This window comes from Rhineura floridana, chromosome 11 (genome assembly GCF_030035675.1).
Source record: "Rhineura floridana isolate rRhiFlo1 chromosome 11, rRhiFlo1.hap2, whole genome shotgun sequence".
Taxonomy (NCBI): Eukaryota; Metazoa; Chordata; class Lepidosauria; order Squamata; family Rhineuridae; genus Rhineura; species Rhineura floridana.
Genome location: NC_084490.1, coordinates 54,471,594 through 54,493,278, shown reverse-complemented (window position 1 = coordinate 54,493,278; position 21,685 = coordinate 54,471,594). Strand labels below are relative to the sequence as shown.

Genomic DNA, 21,685 nt, shown 5'->3' with positions numbered 1-21,685 from the left:
AGTCTAGTCTTTGATTGAGCAGCCTTGCAAATGAGTCCATAGAAGTTATCACCTACATAATTTTTTATTGACCTGTCTGCCTACACATATTTTTGTTCAGACATAAAAATAGCCAAAGCTTTTATGAAAACGTCTGCCTGGTCCCTTGAAGGTGCTTATACTCTCCACAGGTTGCCAAGTGCATGGTTATTTACAAGTCTGAATTTATAGTTTGTCATGCCGACCATTGAATCGTAAAGCTTTGCTTTTCAACCCCAGCTTATTCTAGAGATTGTACGAACTGTTCTTGCTAACAACTAATTTAACAAGTCTTTATGGAAGGAAGGGGCATCTTGGACATTTTTCTTTTTCATTTCCTGCAGCAGATTTTTTTTAAAAATTATACCACCCTTCATTATTGATTCCAGGTGTCATCTATGACATGTTTAGACAAATAAAACACAAGAAGAAATAATAATAAACACAAAACATTAGTGAAAACAGCAGGAGGGTGGACTTCACAAAAGTACTTAAAATACAGGGACTGGGAAAATGGAAAAAGCTTTTGCCTGGCACCTAAAATGATAACAAGGTAGGCACCAGATGAGCTTCCCTGACAAGAAAGTTCCACATATGGAGTACCTCTGCCTGAAAATCCCTCTCCCTGACCACCACCTGCCTCACTTTTGATGGCACCTGAAGAATATTAGCAGATGACTTTAGCCTTTAGGCAGGTTGATAGGGGAGCAGCATTCCTATAGTTATCCCTATAGGACGGAATAGTCACTGTCTGGCTAATCCTCACCAGGAAGTGATCTGAACATGACAAGGGAATTAATGACACCACCTCCACAACCAGACCGCCATTATCCTTTCATGTTGGGAACACCAGATTCAGAGTGTGACCTGCCACATTTGCTAGGCCGGTTACATAGCCCCATCGTTGCCAAGTAGCCATGAAGTCCTGAGCCAGTGCAGCTTTGACACAGTTGTTGAGGTCCCTTAGGAGAATTATCCTTTTGACTTCTCAGTGCCAAATCAAAGACCACCTGCCTAACTTCCGGCGGGGGACACTGTTAGGCACTACAGTGGTTGGTACACTAATAGAATCAGCCCAACACTAGGTACAGGCTCTTATAGCTTGGGTGCGGTAGCCTGGAGAGGGAGATTATGGCCAGCAACACTCCCTCCTCTCAACATTTATGTCTGTGTTGCTGCTGCACAGAGAACCCTGGTGGCTCAGCTCCTCTCAGCTCATCTGCCTAAGTTTTGGAAATGCATACCCCAGAGCCCCTCTGGCATCGAAGAATAAAATATGCTCTTCATTTTTAGGATTTCTAGTAGTCAGTGGTTGGGTTTTCCTTCTCTACATATAGAAGAAATTACAGAACCCCAAAATGTATGCAGGTTTGGTTAATTTGCAAAACAGATGCAGGTTGCAAAAGTCCACTTTTCTTAATGTAAGGTGTTGGTTTTGCTTTTTCTCCTGCCACTGCCACTCCCTCAGTGGTACAGAGAATCATAGCCCCATCGTATGACACACAATGGTCAACTACTGACATAATGGGAAACTATGATTTCCCACAATGATAACGAGCTATGGCAAGCTTTGTGCATATGCCCTCTCCCCTCTCCTCTGCTTTCTTGTGCACCAGAGGAGACGAAAAGCTTCTGTGATTTTGAATCCTGGCTTGTGCTCACTAACCATAATTTAAACAAACTGCAGTTCCTCCAAGTCTGGAACTGTGGTTTATGTACTTCTTTACTACCTATTAACTGAAGATCTCTGGGTGGCTTATAATAAAAAATATTAAAGCCATAAAATATAAAATAAACATCTAAAACAGAGTGTAGAGCATCACAGGATAAAATGATAGCAGTGCAAAAGATATAAAAAAGCACTCAAAACACTTTTTTCCAAAAGGCCTGGGAGAATAAAAAGATCTTCATCTGGCACTGAAAAGCCTTCAGTGCTTCTGTGCTAGATGAGCCTCTCTGGAGAGGGCTTTCTGCAATAGGGATTCCATCACCGAAAGGGTTCTCTTTTTAGTAGCCACCTGCCTTACCTCATTCAATGGGGGCACTTAGAGGAGAGCCGTAGACCTTGGGGTCTAGGTAGTTTAAAATCAAAAGCAGACGTTCTCCTCCCTTTCACGAAAGGATGGGGAGGCTGATGCATGTATGGCTGTAATCAACCAATTTGACTTCCTGTTCATGCCGTGTAAATGGCCCTTAAGCCCCCTTTTCATTCTAGGTGAAGACAGGGTGCAATAACAGCTCCTCTTCTCACTCCTCAAAAGCCCAGACGCTACCAGAGCATTGGGTTTGGAGAAGGATGGCTTATTACCATTTTATCATATTTTATATGAAAGTGCAGTTTATAAATATTTAAATAAATTTACACATGGCCATGGAAGAGAGTGATATTTTCTAAACCAACGAATTTACGGTGATGATGATCCCTTTTAGGTTTGCCAGATGAAAAGGGCCGAATGCAGATTCTCAACATTCACACCGCAAGGATGCGGACCCATCAGCTGTTGTCTCCAGATGTTCAAATTACAGAGCTGGCTGTGGAGACCAAGAACTTCAGCGGTGCCGAGCTTGAGGGTCTGGTCCGTGCAGCACAGTCCACCGCTATGAACAGACACATTAAGGTTTGGTTCTCCCTACCCCATCAAAGCTCTTCAGGTGCTGTTGGCTAGGAATCTAAGGCAGCTCTTCTTGTTGCCTCTTTTTTATTTTCTCTCGAGGAGGCGGGAATTCTTCTGGTGTGGTCATAATGCAGTTGAACATCTGCCTGCCTCAATTAAAGCTTGGGGCTTTGATTTTTTTTTTTTAAGTTTATTCTCATTTGTAGAGAAAGTTGTAGGGAGGTAAAAACAATTTCGGTTTAGTAATCGGAGGGCTGGTCCATTAGGGAAAATGGGGCACTGCCTCATCAACCTCAGGCTGTCTTCTTAAAACCAGTCCAGGGGGTGGCTCTGCTTGTTGGCTTTCTCCTCCTTAGTTTCAGCATTGTCCTTCTAGAACTCGGCAGGGAGGAAGATGGGGACCAAGCTAGAATTGATGGGCTTCTCTTGTCATTGGCCCTGGCTCCACCTACTGTGGGCCTATCTGATTTCTGCCCTCCCAGTCCCAGTGGGCACCAGCCACCGCTGACTTTAACAGATCAGAAGTGATTCAGGTGGAGTTTCAGGAAGTTGGGGAACTTCCTTTCATTGTTCTCTGCTTGCTTGTGATGAGCTCTATTCTCTTTCTCGGAGCATACCTGTTGGCCACCAGCACAAAATGTGTCAATTTTATTCTTGGCTTCTGTTGCTCCCTAATAATAATATTGCCTTTCCATGGTCCACAAGAAACGGCCAATGTGAATATCTAGAAGATTTGTGGTGATCACTTTTCTGAGAATGTCTACTGCTCAGAGGTAGAAGATAGCATGTTTGAATTGTTTACATATCTGTCCCATTCAGGGTGTGGGGTTAAGGGAGCAGAATCCTCTTCTCCTCTCCCCTTCCAACCTTATTTATGCTCCACTGCTGTAGGCACTTCCACCCAGCTCACTTCCACTGAGCTCACTTCCACTATGTTGAAACCAGTTAGGAGGGAAAGTACTTGAAGACACAGAGTGCAGGGAAGTAACGTGGGAGGGGAAAGTTAAGCTCCTCTCACCTGTGTGCTGCTTTTTGTGTTAAAATAATACCCTGTGCATGAACAACAAACGCAACTGCTATGACATGTTCTCAGAATAAGTTTAAAATGAGCTTGGATTCAGGAGAGCAGGAAGAAAGTCCAGGTTCAGCCCTAGACATTGTGGGTGGCTTCTGGTAAATGACTGTTAGATCAGCCTCTGATGCCCCATCTGTAATATAGGCTCGGTCTAAGCCCAGGCCTGGTCATTAGTTTTAGTAGGACTGGTTTTGAAATAAGATTTCTGTGCAGAGCTATGAATACTCTTGTGTTAAGTACTTGAGTTTATGTACCCTATGTACACCGTTCAGATTTTGAAAGGACTCTGCAAGTGCAATATGCAAGGCCTACAGTGGCAGTGGACATGAAGATTGGAATTTTGGTGCCAAGTAGTTGAGGAACTGATTTGCACCCTAGCCCCTTTCCAGTTAACTGAAACACTGGGAGCCCTGCTCTTCTCATTATTGATTTCTGAACTTGCATCAGACATTGCCAGACTTTTTTTTCTACAGCTCTGAGGGCTGTAGATTTGGTTTAGAATACTAAATGAGGCACTTGTTGTTGTTGTTGTTGTTATGTGCCTTCAAGTCGATTATGACTTATGAAGACCCTATGAATCAGCAACCTCCAGTAGCATCTGCATAAACCACCCTGTTCAGATCTTGTAAGTGCAGGTCTGTGGCTTCCTTTATGGAAACTATCTCTTGTTTCGTCCTCCTCTTTTTGTACTCCCTTCTGTTTTTCCCAGTATTACTGTCTTTTCTAGTGAATCATGTCTTCTCATGATGTGTCCAAAGTATGATAACCTCAGTTTCATCATTTTAGTTTCTAATGATAGTTCTGGTTTAATTTGTTCTAACACCCAATTATTTGTCTTTTTTGTGGTCCATGGTATCCGCAAAGCTCTCCTCCAACACCACATTTCAAATGCGTTTATTTTTCTCTTATCCATTTTTTTCACTCTCCAACTTTCACATCCATATACAGAGATTGGGAATACCATGGTCTGAATGATCCTTACCTTGGTGTTCAGTGACACATCTTTGCATTTGAGGACCTTTTCTAGTTCTCTTATAGCTACCCTCCCCAGTCCTAAACTTCTTCTGATTTCTTGACTATGGTCTCCATTTTGGTTATTGACTGTGCCAAGATATTGATAATCCTTGACAAGTTCAATGTCCTCATTGTCAACTTTAAAGTTACATAAATCTTCTGTTGTCATTACTATAATCTTCTTGATGTTCAGCTGTAGTCCTGCTTTTGTGCTTTCCTCTTTAACTTTCATCAGCATTCTTTTCAAATCATTACTGGTTTCTGCTAGTAGTATGGTATCGTCTGCATATCTTAAATTATTGATATTTTTCCCTCCAATTTTCACACCTCCTTCATCTTGGTCCAGTCCTGCTGCTTTCCTTATGATATGTTCTGCATATAGATTAAACAAATAGGGTGATAAAATACACCCCTGTCTCATACCCTTTACGATTGAGAACTGATCGGTTACTCCATATTCTGTTCTTATAGTAGGCTCTTGTCCAGAGTATAGGTTGCGCATCAGGACAATCAGATGCTGTGGCACCCCCATTTCTTTTAAAGCATTCCATAGTTTTTCATGATCTACACAACTGAAGGCTTTGCTGTAATCTATAAAGCAGAGGATGATTTCCTTCTGAAATTCTTTGGTCCTTTCCATTATGCAATGTATGTTTGTGATATAATCTCTGGTGCCTCTTCCTTTTCTAAATCCAGCTTGGACATCTGGCACTTCTCGCTCTATTTATGGTAAGAGCCTTTGTTGTAGAATCTTGAGCATTACTTTACTTGCATGGGATATTAAGGCAATAGTTCGATAGTTACTGCATTCCCTGGGATCCCCTTTCTTTTAAATTGGAATATATATTGAATGCTTCCAGTCTATGGGCTATTGTTTTATTTTCCATGTTTGACAACTTTTTGTCAAAATTTGGACAGATTCAGTCTCAGTAGCTTGTAGCAACTCTGTTGGGATGCCATCTGCTCCTGGTGATTTGTTTCTTTTAAGTATTTTAAGAGCAGCTTTCACCTCACATTCTAAAATTTCTGGTTCTTAATCATACGGTTCCTCCGTGAATGAATCTATGATCCTTGCATCTCTCTTATATAGTTCTTCAATTTATTGCTTCCATCTTCCTTTTGTTTTATCTCAGCCAGTCAGTGTGTTTCCCTGTTGATTATTCAACATCCCTATTCTTGGTTTAAATTTCCCTTTAATTTCTCTAATCTTTTGGAATAGGTATCTTGTTCTTCCCATTTTGTTGTCCCTTTCTATTTCGATACAATAACTATTGTAATACTTCTTTGTCCCTACGTACTAGTCGCTGTATAGTTGCATTTCGGGTTCTAATGGTGTTTCTATCTCCTTTTGCTTTTGCTTTTCTTCTCTCTTTAACCATTTTAAGAGTTTTGTCAGTCATCCATGGAGGTCTTTCTCTCTTTTTAACTAGAGGCATTGTCTTTTTGCAGTCTTCGCTGATGATGTCACTGACTTCAATCGATAGTTCTTCTGGTTCTCTATCAACTAAGTTTAAAGTCTCAAATCTGTTCCTTATTTGATCTTTATATTCTTCTGGGATGTTATTTAAATTGTATTTTGGCATTTTGATTGCTTTGTTGTTCTTCTTTAGCTTTACTCTGATTTTCAATATTACCAGTTCATGATCTGTACCGCAGTCTGCTCCTGGTCTTGTTTGTGCAGAAAGTATGGAACTTCTGTTCTGTGAGTTACTATAGTTGTGCAGAGAAGCTAAGCATATGCAGTGTGTGTGTCACTACTCTGCTCCTGAAGGCAAGATTTCAAGAGGAGCTATAGCTGGTGTCTTTCTCCTTCCTTTCCCCTATTATTATTATTATTATTATTATTAAGTTGTAAAGGTCACTGTACCTTTAGCAGGAAGTGAGTAATGTGGACTGTGAAATGTCAGGGGGAGAAAGCTGGAACCTGCAAAATCAAGGTTTGATATTGGAGAGTGTTGAAATGCTTATTTTTGTAAGCCTGTAACAGGTGTAGGGGCAGGAATGCACACTGGGACAAGCAGGTGTTAGTGCAAATGGTCTAATGCTGTGCAGTGATTTGAAAAGGGAGAAGAGAGTTGTGTCTTGTTGCTGACTTGAAAATGCATCCTAAAGTTTTGGGGTGGGGTCTTGCCCCCTTGGCTACACTGAACTCTTCTCCCCCCCCCCAAAAAAAATCTTCAAGTTTACATTATTAATCTAGTTGCCCTCTGCAAGTTTGCCAAAGTATGTAGCCTTCTGTCTTGCATACAATGCTTTGGTTATTACAGTCCCCAGGGAGGGGAGGTGGAAATGTAGGGTAGCCTTAATAGAAGTTTGGATGCATTGTTGCAGTACTTTCCATTCCTACAGTCAGATGTGTTTCGTGCCGCAGTAACCCCTCACCTTTTCACATGCCTCAAAGGGAACATCTGAGGGCTGTACACAAAGAAGTTAACTTTCTTCCTACTAGACCAGGGATAGAGAACATGTGGCCCTTCAGATCTTGTTGGACGCAGCTCCCATCAGCCCCAGCCAGCATGGCCAATGGTCAGGGATGAAGGGAGTTGTGGTCCAACAACAAATGGAGGGCCACAGGTTCCCCATCCCTGTACTAGAAGTGGCTGGAGGGTCGAATGCTCAGACTGATTGTTCAAATCACCTATCAGGTCAAGTTTGCATGATTAGAGGGAATCAGCAGAGTCTGATGGAGTGGGATGCAAAGCTAAATAGGAAAAAAAAGGAACACACAGTGCAGTTCTATTTCCAAACTTTTTTATGTTTAAGACACATTTTCTCCATTTGAGTTTTTTAGATTCTGAGTTTTTTAGAGTCTTGCAGGGCTTTCAAACAGCCCCACTAGTTGACCTTAGCACTAGTTGACCAAGCTGGCTATCTTGTAATATGCCATCTCCTCTTGTGATCAGGCCAGCAACAAAGTGGAAGTCGATATGGAGAAGGCAGAATCCCTGCAGGTGACAAGGGGAGATTTCTTTGCTTCTCTGGAGAATGATATCAAGCCGGTGAGTGGGCCCCTTTTAATTCTATAGACATTTAGGTTGCTTCCCTCTTCAGCAGACAGAGGCAGGCTGGAATGAATTGATGATGACTTCTTGGTTTACTATATATACTTCTCTGCAATCGGCAGGCATTTGGGACCAACCAGGAGGATTATGCAAGCTACATCATGAATGGCATTTTTAAATGGGGTGATCCTGTCACTCGGGTGCTGGATGATGGGGAGCTTCTTGTTCAGCAGGTCAAAAACAGTGACCGTACCCCCTTGGTCAGCGTCCTTTTGGAAGGTAGGTTTCCCTTTCCACATTATCCTCTTAACAAGGGGTGGACTAGATCAGGGGTAAAGAACTGGGTCTGCTGGAGGGCTGGATCCAGAAATGACCAACTCTCTGCAGGCCGCTTTGACAGGTAGGTAGGCTGCCCACCTGTCATATGATGTTGGTCACTGAAAATTCAACGGTCGGAAAGGAAGATTCTTTTGCAGCTCTGGCTTGACTTCAAGCCTCAGCTGTAAAGGAAGAATTGGGAGATCCTCTCCAGTGTGCTCTCAGTTTTTCCTTTGCAACCAAAATTAAGCTGTGCACAGCAACAAGAAATAAGTGCCAGATTTGAAAAGTGGTGTATTTGGTTACTTGAAGTTACCCTTTGGAATTCCCTCGTCTTAAATATTAGACAGGTGCCATCTCTGTTAACTTTTTGGCGCCTCCTAAAGATCTTGTCCCAGTCTGCATCTGTGTTGGAATTGCTTTTTAATATATTTTTAAACCTTCTTTAAAAAAAAAAAAAATTAAGCTTTTAAAAATATTTTTAAAGATTTTAATATATTTTAAAGTCTGTTTTTATGATGTGTTAAGGTGTCTTTAGTGCTTTTGTTTGCCGCCCTGGGCTCCTACTGGGAGAAAAGATGGGATATAAATCTAATGAATGAATGAACGAATGAATGAATGAATAAATACGTAAGTTTGTGGTTTGAAGTTTCATATAACATTTGGCAGCTTGAAGTTTCTTATGACATCACGCTTTTGGGAGATGGATGGAAATCTCTTAGAATCTTCCAAGAGATTAAGCACGGGTATCTATGGCACCCTGGTGGAAAAAGAAGACTCATATCCTGTTCCCTCACTGATGACTCACCAAGCCTCAGTTCAGACAGCACATCAAACCATGGTTAATGGAAGTAAACTATGGTTTGGCATGACGTAATTTGAAAAAACATGGTTTATAATCGGCAGACAAACCAACATTGAAAACCATTGTTTGAAGTGACTTTGCAAGCCATGATTTGCACTAATGATGGTTTAGTGTGATGTATGGATTTATATATGGTCATTGTTCCACCTCCAGAGACTGCTACAACCTAGAGACAGAAATACATTCATGAAGCAGGGTGCAGGTCTAAACTGTGGTTTGCCTATTGTGCATTTGGAAGCATATCTACCATCTACCATCTACCTGTGTGAGTTTTTGCAAGACCTGCTCCCTGCATTTCTGGCTGATTTCCACCTGGCCTGGAAGGGCGGGGCCCTGTCTCTCTTCAGCTACAAAAGCAGCAACTGCTGAAGGGGCCAGAGACCATCTACCTGTGTGAGTTTCTGCAAGACCTGCTCCCTGCATTTCTGGCTGATTTCCACCTGGCCTGGAAGGGCAGGGCCCTGTCTCTCTCCAGCTACAAAAGCAGCAACTGCTGAAGGAGCCAGAGACCATCTACCTGTGTGAGTTTCTGCAAGACCTGCTCCCTGCATTTCTGGCTGATTTCCACCTGGCCTGGAAGGGCGGGGCCCTGTCTCTCTCCAGCCACAAAAGCAGCAACTGCTGAAGGGGCCAGAGACCGTGTGTGTGTGTGTATGTGTGCGTGAACCTGCTGCTCGGGATGTCTATAGACTACTGGGGTTTTGTTTTGTATTATATGTTATATTTTACTCTATGTTATATTTTACTCTATGTTATATTTTAGTCTATGTACGCCACCTAGAGTGGCCGTTAATTCGGCCAAATAGGCGGCCTAGAAATAAAATGTTATTATTATTATTATTATTATTATTATTATATGTTTGCAACTGTAATTGGTTACTTAATTGTGATAAGCAAAACCATTATTTAATGTGATATCTAAATTGAGCCAGAGATTTTTAAAAAGGGGGGGGCAATCCCTGCCTGAAGGTTTGCAATCTAAGAAGACAACATAAAAATCAAAGACAGCCATGTTGATCCATAAGAAAATGCCAAGCCCACAGTCGGGTAACACCTTTATTAGAACCATCAAAAAGGGGACTTGGATATTTAATCTGTTCTGCCTTCCATTGCATGTGCCCCTTCATATCTTCCAGAGTTGAGCACTGACATTAAAAGAGATTTTGGAGCTTTGCCCAGGCAAGCTTAAGCTCACAGTAAGGAGGGAAATGGAGGCACCCACATCTTACACACAGCAACAAGCATGGGAAGAGGAGAAGCCTGTTTTGTGTTCAGTCACTTGAGTGTCAGCCTGTTTTTAAAAATTTTTTTTTTTAAAAAAAATTACATTTATATTCCATTTTTCCTCCAAGGAACTCAAAGTGGTGTACACAGTTCTCCTCCCTGTTTCATCCTCACAACAACCCTATGAGGTAGGTTAGGCTGAGAGATAGTGACAGGCCCAAGGTTACCCAGTAAGTTTCATGGCTGGATGGGGATTTGAATCCTGGTCTCCCAGCTCCTAGTCCAACACAATTACACTATACTGCTCTATAAGTTGCTATCAGTCTTGCCTATGTAAGAGTCCTTTCCATGTCCTCAGACTGCAAAAGTTGAAAAGTGTCCATAAAAACAGCTGCTTGAAGTGGTTTCTACTGGATCCGTGCTAATTATAGCATCTAATTTGGTATGGATATGATTCAAAACTGGTCACAGACTGTTGAGTGGTCCACATCCATGCAACACGGGACAAGATGTAATATTAATTAATGAATGAATTGCTGCACTTTAATCCAATTATCTGGACAGCTTACATAAAAAATAGACAAATATAAGAAATGTATCTTTTAAAAATAAACCAGTTCAGCCAGACTTAAAAGCCTGGGAATATAAAAGGTGCCTGACCACGCAGATAACTTCCCTGGACAACTTTGTGCAGATGTAACAATGCTGGAAGAATAAGGTTTCTTCATGTCTATTACTACTACAGAGTTGGTCCTAAATTTGGCTCTAGATCATGCATGTTCAGTCAGACTCATCATGGATTTTTCGCCAGTGACACTCTGGCCCTCCTTTTTTTAAATTCCTGCAGCTCCCCAGAAAATCAGGGCTCTATTAAATGGAAGAGAGCATTCAAGATTGATTGTGACAACTGCCCGGGTCACTTCTTTATTTCAGAGGCTGACTTGGGGAAGGGCTGTAGCTCAGTGATAAAACATAATCTTTGCATGCAGAAGGTCCGTGGTTCAGGGCCAGCATCATGAGGTAGGGCTTCTCCAGGTAGGGTTTGGACAGGCTCCTGCCTGAAATCCTGTAGAGTCACTGCCGATCAGTGTAGAAAGTACTGAGCTAGATGGACCAATGGTCTGATTCAGTATAAGGCAGCTTCCTTGGTTCCTGTGACAGAATTGCCTGTAGAGGCCCCCAAGAAACCATTTAGATCCATAAGACTCATGAGTAGACATCTTAACACACCCCTTGAGTCCCAGTAAGCCTAAATCCTACCAGATAGCGAAGCCCTGTCCATAACAAAGGACTATGGTGCCCTAACATCCTGATTACCATCCTCCCATCCAGCACACACCCCACCCCACCCCCCAAAAAACAGACCAAGTTTGTGTACAGGTGAATGAGTGGGGCCAGGAGCAACTTAGGGCAGACCATGAAATCCTGAGTCATTCATGACAAGGGTGCCTCAGTGTGAATGTTGGAAGTCCCCCAACACCATAACTTTGGGTGATCACTGCTTAATCAGGCATGGGCAATGGGATGTGAGGTACACCAAAATAATCCTTGCTCTGTTCTGAACACCTACATTCAAAGATGCACACTCAGAACTGAAAGACTGCTTGATTAGGGCATCTGATCCAGCAGGTAAGAATAATTTGATTTGCTTTGGAGGTTATGCAGAATTCTAGATCCATTATAATGAAGAACTTGGAAATTCCAGACATACAAGTACATTTGTTTAATAGCTTTTAGTTTCTTTGACCCTTGCTGAATTTTCTGTTCCCTGTTACTCAGTTCTATCTGTCTGGGATTTCTTCTTCTTCTTACAGGTCCCCCACACAGTGGAAAGACAGCCCTGGCTGCAAAGATTGCAGAAGAATCTAACTTCCCGTTTATCAAAATCTGCTCTCCTGATAAGATGATCGGCTTTTCTGAAACTGCGAAGTGCCAGGCAATAAAGAAGGTATACACTGCAAATCTCTTCTCTGTGCTAGATTTACATGCGATGTCGTGGGCCTTGGGTCAGTTTTTATTAACATGCAAATTTAGCTTTTATTAACATGCAAATTTATAAAATGTCAGGAATAAATATAGAACAAGACTATTTAGCTGATTACTCAATTAAATGGAACAGGCAAAGAATACAAACATCCAGTAAATCAAAAGAAGGTGCCTTCCTTTACTTGCCTTAAGAAGAAAGTGCACTGTGCCTGTATCTGCTCAGCATGATAGAGGTCTACAGGAACCTCCAAAGAGTGAGAGTGTAAGAGACGAAGAGCGTGCCCCCTTTTGTGATGAATGTATAGGACAAAGATTCTCTTTAGAATCCTAAGTATTATACCATCTCCTCTCTAGAAAGCGCATTCCCCTGAGACATCTGAGCCACAGTTAATCATATGGTCTTCCAAATGTGGGGAAATTGTTGTTTTTAAATTGTTTTTCACCAAGTCCTACATTGGGGGGATTGAGGGGAGATAGTTTAATAGTACTGAATATAGCAAGGAGATGCTTCATATTTCCAGAAATTGGGGGCCTTTCTTAAGAATTCCAAACATCTAACACCCTCTGCAGAGGAGAGAAGCAAAATTACTGGCAATATATAATACATGATATTCCTTCATTAATCTCTGAATTTGTAGAAAAAAACTTCAGAACACCTGTTCTTCAGGCTTGACTGTGCCTGTTCAAGACAGCAACCGTTGCCAAGTTATCGCTCCTGGAATTTGTCTCGCGTTCTAAGATTTTTTTTCATAATCTTAGAATCTTGGAATACGTTGAGTTTTGTATGCAAGTCAACAGTGCATTTGGTTTTGTTTGTTCTTTCTTTCAAAATTAAAATAAAAATCCAATTATGTTTTTGTAACTTAAGGATTTCATTTCTACTCCTACATGAGAATGATGATGTTTTTAAATAAAAATACAGTTGTAGTGGCTGAGAGGTAAAAATTGACTTCTTGTTTTTTGAAAAACAGATCTTTGATGATGCTTACAAGTCTCAGCTCAGCTGTGTTGTGGTGGACGACATTGAAAGACTCCTAGGTGAGAATGGAGAAAGATGGGGCCACCGTGAGGAATGCTGTAGTCATCTGAGCTCTGTCAGGGGCTTTGTTTGACCCACAGCCAGCTTCTGTAGCCTTCTTCACATGCTAGGGTTCTCGTTACTGGAGCACCTAAACTTGATTATGAAGGCAGTGTTACTCAAGTAGGGGTGTGTTGTGGCCAGGTTGAAGCAAAGGCCAGGGAGGAAGGTGAAGGCACTCCGCATGTAGCCAAGACCAGTCTGCTTGGATCAGTGAGCAAATCTGACATGGAAACCTTTATAGCAGGGCTGGGGAACCTCTAGCCCTCTAGATATTCTTGGACTCCAACTCGCATCATCCCTGACCATTGGCCTTCCTGTTTGGGGCTGATGAGGGTTGTAGTCCAACAACATCTGGAGGGCCACAGGACCACCACCACCCCCGGCTGGTCTCCCTACTGTTCCTTCCTTTCTACTAATCAGAGCTGGATGGGAGCACACAAGCTGAACCCCCACCTGACTTCCCTCAGACAACAGCTGGAGGCTCTAGTCCTGAGAAGAGCAGATGACATTTGGCAGCACCAACCCAGGCTCTCAAGTTTGAAATACAGAAATCATTTGAACTTGCTGCCAGTTTATGTGAACCTCAATTAATTCTCTTGTCACCTTTCGTCTTTCAGATTATGTTCCAATTGGACCACGGTTCTCCAACCTAGTCCTACAGGCTCTTTTGGTGTTGCTGAAGAAAGCACCACCTCATGTAAGTCTTCTATTCCTGTAGGAGGGCAAAATGTTTGTAAACAGCATTGGGCACATATTCCAGGTCAACAGGAGAGTAGAGCAGTACTTGTTCACAAATGCCCTTAGGTTTTGGTGTTTTCTGTTGAGGTGCCCTGAACGTTTCTCTCCTTGAGCAGAGGAGTGCCATGTAGTACAAGGAAAACCCTGTCCTGCAGGGCTGGGAGGCAGTCTTTCTGAAGGCTTCCAGAGGAGGAAGGGCCTCCCCTATGGGTCCCAGTTGACTTCCTGCCTCCCCTATGGGTCCCAGTCGACTTCCTACCTCACAGAAGTGAGGCAGACTCTGCACATATGAAAAAGAAATGGGGACATAATGAAAGGTGGGTTGGGAGAATATATAAACAATTTTATACATTCTTCTTATTGGGGAAGCCAGGCAAGCTTCCAGCGGCCAAGCAGAGGAGCATCTTTGCTGTTCTTAGCTTCTTTCTGTTGCCCAAGTGCCTCAGTTGAGAGAGAGTTCTACCGCGTTTCAGTGATAGAGCACCAAGGCCATAGGTTTAATTCCTGGCACTGCCATGTTCAAAATATCATATTTGGTAGCAGGGCTGGGATAGACCTGGAAACCTTGGAGTAAGCAACTGCCAGTCAGAGTAAACGGTGGTGGTGGTGGTGGTATTATTAATATTATTATTTAATCATAGAATAGTAGGGTTGGAAGAGGTCATCCTTCTCAATGCAGGAAATCGAGTTAAAGCATACCTGACTGGTGGCTATCCAGATGCCTCTTGAATGCCTCCAATGTTGGAGAGCCCACCCCCTACCTAGGTAATTGGTTCCATTGTCACACCGCTCTAACAGTTAGGAAGTTTTTCCTGATGTTAGCTGAAGTCTGGCTTCCTGTAACTTGAGCCCATTATTCCATGTCCTGCACTCTGGGATGAGGCGGCCCTGGAGGTATGAGCAGAACCACTGAAGCAGAGTGCCCTCAGCCCCCACCTCCCTGAGAAGCACCAGAAGGATACCGTGGTCAACAGTATCAAAAGCCACCAAGAGATCATGGAGCCTGTGGCCATCCAGATATTGTTAGACTCCAGTTCCCATCAGCCTCAGCCAGCATGGCCAATCTTCAGCAATGATGGAAGCTGTAATCCAACAACATATGGAGTGCCAAAGGTTGCCCACTCCTGGCTACAGGGAGGCTTAATCACACCAAACCATGGTTGAGGAAGCTTAACTATGGTTTGACATGATATCTGAATTAAGCAAATTAATTTAGTATAAGGCATTTTGTATATCTTTTTGTCTAGGCTTTTGCAGTATTTTTTTCTCCACTCGGGACAGAGTATTCCCCACTTTCCTGAAACAACCTCTTAGCTATTCTCTCTGAATCTTTAACAAGGGTTCATGCCCACAAATTGGGCATTTCCAAACTTGTACTACCAGCTTAATCTGGTTTAGCCCTCTTAGTGTACCCCATAACGTTAAAGTTACTGTTTTTTGGATGGTGCTTGAGAATTGATTTAGTGTGCTTTTATCCCATCCTTCATCTTAACAATTTCAAAGAGGGTTGCAAATCGATTAAAATGCAAACAACCTAAAAAAAAAAACCCAGAGAAGATAAAGCATACTTAAAAGCAACTGCAAATCAATCATAAAAACAACTGATGAAGCGAACACAACTCCTTACAATAACACCACCACCAGAAACTAATGCTAGCAACTCAAAAAAGCCCACACAAACAGGCAGCTCTTAAATAGGTGCTGAAATGTCAGCAGAGTCTGTGCCAGGCATACTTCCTCAGGAGAACATTCCATAACAGGGGCACCATCGGTGGAGAAGGCCCTCTCTCATGTCGTCACCTGATGTATTTTCCCCATAGTGGAACCAAGGGGCTCTATGTCAGACTGAAGAGACTGGGCAGAGCTGGTACAGAGAATTCTCTGAGTGAGACACTAGGCCTCTCAGCAAACCAACTATTCATTCGCATAGTTTCTTCTGAGGAAAAATATGGGTGCTATCCAGCATTAGTCATGCTCAGAGTGGACCCACCTTAACATGGTGAGGGGGGTTGAGAGTGTTGAAGAAGCTGAGAGCAATGCCGTCAGGAGTCTAGACCAAGAGGCTAGATTCCCAGCAGGGTCACCCAAGGCAGAATGGTCAAAGCTGAGACACCAGGCTAAGATGCATCCAGACTCAGAGGAAGGCAATGGTAAATGACCTCTGAATACCTCTTACCATGAAAACCCTATGAACAGAGTATCCAAAATGCAACACGACATAGTGCTGGAAGATGAGACCCCCCAGGTCAGACAGCACTCAGCGAGCTACTGGGGAAGAACAAAGGACAAGTACGAGTAGCGCTGTGACTAATGACACAACTGGGTCAAACCGAATGGAAGCCCAGAGGCTGATGTGCACAGATGCGAAAGGAGAGTCTGGAGTTGTATGACGTACACAATAGGAACATGGAATGTGAGAAGCATGAACCAGGGAAAGTTAGAAATTGTCAAGCAAGAAATGGAACTTATCAACATTACAATACTGGGCGAGAGTGAATTAAAATGGACGGGAATGGGACATTTTCAATCAGGCAACTACAAAATATTTTATGCAGAAAATGATTCATTAAGAAGAAACGGGGTTGTTTTAATAGTGAGAAGTGATGTAGCAAAAGCAATTAGGAGCTACAATGCGAGTTATATCAATGAGATTTAACGGGAAACCTATTAACATAACCATCATCCAAGTCTATGCTCCAATGACAAACACAGAAGAGGAATTGGAGAGATTTTACGCAGAACTACAGGAAGAAATTGATCACACACCAAAACAAGATGTTCTGACAATCATGGGGGACTGGAATGCAAAGGTAGGGAACAGAGAAGAACTAGAAATTGTGAGGAAATGGGGCTTAGGAGATAGGAATGAAGCAGAAGAAAGACTTAGTGAATTATCTGAAGCCAATAATTTGTTTCTTGCAAACACATTTTTTTAGCAACTGAAAAGATGACTACATGTGGACATCACCAAATGGTCAATATAGGAATAAGGTTGATTATATAATTGGTAGCAGAAGATGGAGAAGTTCCATATTTTCTGCAAAAACAAGACCAGGAGCAGACTGTGGTACATATCGTGAATGATAATATTGAAAATCAGAGTAAAGCTAAAGAAGAACAACAAAGCAATCATAATGCCAAAATACAATTTAAATAACATCCCAGAAAAATATAAAGATCAAATAAGGAACAGATTTGAGGTTTTAAACTTAGCTGACAGAGAACCAGAAGAACTATGGATTGAAGTCGGAGACATCATCAGGGAAGAATGCAAAAAGACAATGCCTGTGGTTTAAAAAGAGAGAAAGACCTGAATGGATGAGAGATGAAATTCTTAAAATGGTTAAAGAGAGAAGGAAAGTAAAAGGATATAGAAACATGGTCAGAACCCTAAATGCAACAATACAGCGACTAGTACATAGGGACAAAGAACTATTACAATAGTTACTGTATAGAAATAGAAGATAATAAAAAGGGTAGAACAGGAGCCCTATTCCAAAAGATTAGAGAAATTAAAGGGAAATTCAAACCAAGCGTAGGGATGTTGAATAGTCAACAGGGGAACATACTGACTGGCTGAGATAAAATAAAAGGAAGATGGAAGCAATATACTGAAGAGCTCTATAAAAGAGATGCGAGGATTACAGATTCATTCATGGATGAACTGTATGATGAAGAACCAGAAACTTTAGAATGTGAAACTGTTAAAATACTTGGAAGAAACAAAGCACCAGGAGCAGATGGCATCCCAACAGAGTTGCTACATGCTACTGAGACTGAATCTGTCCAAATTTTGACAAAAATCTGTCAACAAATATGGAAGACTAAACAATGGCCCACAGACTGGAAGCGTTCAATATCCATCCCAATTCCAAAGAAAGGGGATCCCAGGGAATGCAGTAATTATCAAATTATTGCCTTAATATCCCATGCAGGTAAAGTAATGCTCAAGAGTCTACAACAAAGGCTCTTACCATAAATAGAGCGAGAAATGCCAGATGTCCAAGCTGGATTTAGAAAGGGAAGAGGCACCAGAGATCATATTGAAAACATACGATGGGTAATGGAATGGACCAAAGAATTTCAGAAGAAAATCACCCTGTGCTTTATAGATTACAGCAAAGCCTTTGATTGTGTAGAATGATCATGAAAAACTATGGAATGCTTTAAAAGAAATGGGGGTGCCACAGCATCTGATTGTCCTCATGCGCAACCTATACTGTGGACAAGAGGCTACTATAAGAACAGAATATGGAGAAACTATATTGGATGTTTATTTGTTGTGAACCGCCCAGAGAGCTTCGGCTATGGGGCGGTATAGAAATTTAATAAATAAATAAACTGATTCCCCATCAGAAAGGGTGTGAGACAGGGGTGTATTTTATCACCCTATTAGTTTAATCTATAGGTAGAATATATCATACGGAAAGCAGGATTGGACCAAGATGGTGTGAAAATTGGAGGGAGAAATATCAATAATTTAAGATATGCAGATGATACCATACTACTAGCAGAAACCAGTAATGATTTGAAACGAATGCTGATGAAAGTTAAAGAGGAAAGCACAAAAGCAGGACTACAACTGAATGTCAAGAAGACTAAAGTAATAACAGCAGAAGATTTATGTAACTTTAAAGGTGACAATGAGGACATTGAACTTGTCAAGGATTATCAATACTTTGGCACAATCATTAACTAAAATGGAGATAATAGTCAAGAAATCAGAAGAAGACTAGGACTTGGGAGGGCAGCTATGAGAAAACTAGAAAAGCTCCGTAAATGCAAAGATGTATCACCGAACACTTCAGACCATGGTATTCCCGAAGTGGGTAAGAGAAAAATCAAATCATTTGAAATGTGGTGTTGGAGGAGAGCTTTGTGCATACCATGGACTGCGAAAAAGAGAAATAATTGGGTGTTAGGGCAAATTAAACCAGAACTATCACTAGAAGCTAAAATGATGAAACTGAGGTTATCATAATGGACACATAATGAGAAGACATGATTCACTAGAAAAAAGAATAATGCTGGGAAAAACAGGGGGTAGATAGATTGATTCCCTAAAGGAAGCCACAGACCTGAACTTACAATATCTGAACAGAGCGGTTTATAACAGGTGCTATTGGAGGTCACTGATTCATAGGGTTGCCATAAGTCGTAATTGACTCGAAGGCCCATAACAACAGCTACAACAAGAAGTGCTGATACCTGCAGGGTGTTTTATTTTTTCAAAAGAAGAATTTACCCAAAGACATTAAACAGCAACTTCACTGTTGCATTTTTAGGTAGTGAGGTGTTTATGCAAAAGATCCTCTTCATGCAATCAGAAAATGCTCACGCATGTTTATGTTAATTAAGTGGCCTTGACAAGGCCCTTTTCATTTCAGCCTTAACATTCCTCTTTGGGGATGCTGTTGAGGAGACAATGGGATAACCCCATGTAGGCATTTCTGAGCTCCTTGAAGTAAGGGTGAGGCACTAACGTGAGAAATAATTAAATGTACATTATTCCACACGGTGGCACACTTGTGCAGGCACCTCCCCACACGTCATGACAAAGCTCCTGTGTGAGGGTTTTCATTGCGGTATTTTGTTTGATAAGGTAATAGTCCCTAAGCCGTGAAATTTAGCTTTTTGGTAGTCTGCAGACAGCCTCAGTGACTTTGGTATAGGCAACAGAAAACAGATGAATAAAAAAGGCTTCATTTGTGACATGGTTGCTTCCACTATCCATGTACTTAGAGCTGTGAGAGCTTTCTGGAGACAGTGGTTGGATTGTATTTTCCACATTGGCTTGTTCTGTCTCTCATGCAGCCTGTCTGCCTCCAGCTTCCTGTAAATCCTGTTCTCTCTCTCTGCTCTGACACAAGTGCCATATATATATATACATGATGAGATGTGTTCCCGGCCCATTGTAGCCTCGCAGCTCTGAGGCAAGTGCCATGGTTTTTATATGGGCTTCAGATGGGCCAACTGTCTCCTAGCCTTTCCCCATCCTGTGTGTGTACGTGTGCACTTCTCTCACAGGGATCAAATTAGATTCTTTTTTTCTTTTTAGAAATTGATTTTGGAGATGAGGACTGTTCATTGGGAATATTGCAATTTACAGTACCCTGGGATTCTTCTGCTTGGTAAAAAAAAATTAAAATCCAGTGTAAAAACATTTCCGTAACCCACTTTCTCCCATTTCCCTTGCATGCAGGGTGGTATTATGTAATACCACAGAATGATATAATATGGTTTAATTTCTGTTATTTCTTCTAAATAGCATGTCTTGCCAGTTCAAGGAAAAAAATTACATCATGATTAATTTTTGTTTGGACTTTAAAAAAAAAACTTTTCTAAAATGAAGAGTAAGCAAAATAAAACTCTTCCTTTCTCTCTGCTCTTTTATTTCAGTCAGGTTTCCCTGGGTTTTGCAAGGAGGAGAGATTGGGGAGGGGGGAGAGGGAAGGAGACTGAAAAGCCCTGTCTCAGCAGGGAGCCAAGCCAGAGAGAAAAAGGTTTCTCTGAGAACGGAGCAGCAACATCTCGCCAAACCCAGAGGCTCGCTTCATCTACATGCAGAGTCACACAAGGCATTGGATGCTCAGGAACCCCATGGAGGTTTCACATGTGGTTCCCTGCTGGTTCCTCTGAAAAAGCTAACAATTGGACTTGGAGGGTGAAATCCCATTGCAGTATCTCCCCCTCCCCGTTTCTCCTCCTCCCCCTGCCCTTAAGCCGGATAGACAATTTGGTCAGTGTTATGAGACGTCCAGTGGATTCTATGGGGCATGCTCCCTAGAAAGGCCTGCTTAAGACATTCTCCCCATATTTGCCCTACCGATTTCCTGAGGGAGGCATAGGGATGAAAGGAGGGCGAGCTACTCCAGAGTTTAGCACAGTGACTGAGCATCAGCAAGAGCCTCAGATGCAGGGGTTAGCCCTGCCCCTCTCAATACTGTGTTGGCATGTAACTTTGAAAAAACAAAACAAAAGCTGAGTTAGATCTGCTGACTTTTAACTACTTCATTTCCGTTGGATCCTCTCACTTGAAATTCTGTTGCCGTCCTTGCCTTTAGTACGCACATGATACAAAGAAAAATGCTGAGTTTATCCTGCTCTCCTTTGCAGAGGTTGAAGGCTGCTTTTCAATCTGTTCTTCTTAGGCACCCTGAAGTTCCATAAAAGCTGTTTCTCAGTGGAACATTGGCCTCAGAATTCAGTTTGTGGACATTGTCCACACACTTTGAATCCTGTTCAAAATATTATTGAATGTTGATAGGCTGTACAATCCATAAATAGGTACAGAAAAGCCAAAAACAAAAAGAAGGTAAATACTGTAGTACTATAACAAAATAAAAGGATTATCTACTATTGTATTTTGTCTAACCTTTCCACTCTACTTAAAACCTATTTGTGCTTCATGATCTTTGATTAATCCAGATAGACCATGTTAATTGGCTCAAAACTCCTAGGCCTCAGTTTAACCCACTCCTTTTGTTTAGGAGTTAGTTTATTCTTCTAGCACTTAGTTTTTAGTAATTTAACTACCACAGTCTCATGAACCAGCAATACTACTTTGTCACTGGGAACGTTCCCCTTTTGAAAAGTCAGCAAAAACAGTTTGGACCCCAAATATTATTCTAGAATGTTATTGCTTGCTGCTGGGATGTATTTCCAATAATTTCTCCCCTCTCTATAAAACCACAACAATAAATAAAACCACATTTTGTCCTTCCACAGTTCCAACTTGAACAGTTCCTG

The 21,685-nt window shown here is 41.8% G+C and overlaps 1 protein-coding gene across 17 annotated transcripts in view; it reads left to right on the top strand.

Annotated features, from left to right (window-relative positions):
- The window catches only part of NSF (N-ethylmaleimide sensitive factor, vesicle fusing ATPase), a 109,014-nt gene that overhangs the window by 72,208 nt on the left and 15,121 nt on the right, over positions 1 to 21,685 (top strand). For all 17 annotated transcript variants that reach the window (XM_061592199.1, XM_061592192.1, XM_061592194.1 and 14 more), the window contains 6 exons: positions 2,449 to 2,636; positions 7,626 to 7,721; positions 7,847 to 8,003; positions 11,946 to 12,079; positions 13,089 to 13,155; positions 13,816 to 13,895. In XM_061592199.1, the coding sequence (XP_061448183.1) occupies positions 2,449 to 2,636; positions 7,626 to 7,721; positions 7,847 to 8,003; positions 11,946 to 12,079; positions 13,089 to 13,155; positions 13,816 to 13,895 (722 nt within the window). The remainder of the gene's footprint in view (positions 1 to 2,448; positions 2,637 to 7,625; positions 7,722 to 7,846; positions 8,004 to 11,945; positions 12,080 to 13,088; positions 13,156 to 13,815; positions 13,896 to 21,685) is intronic.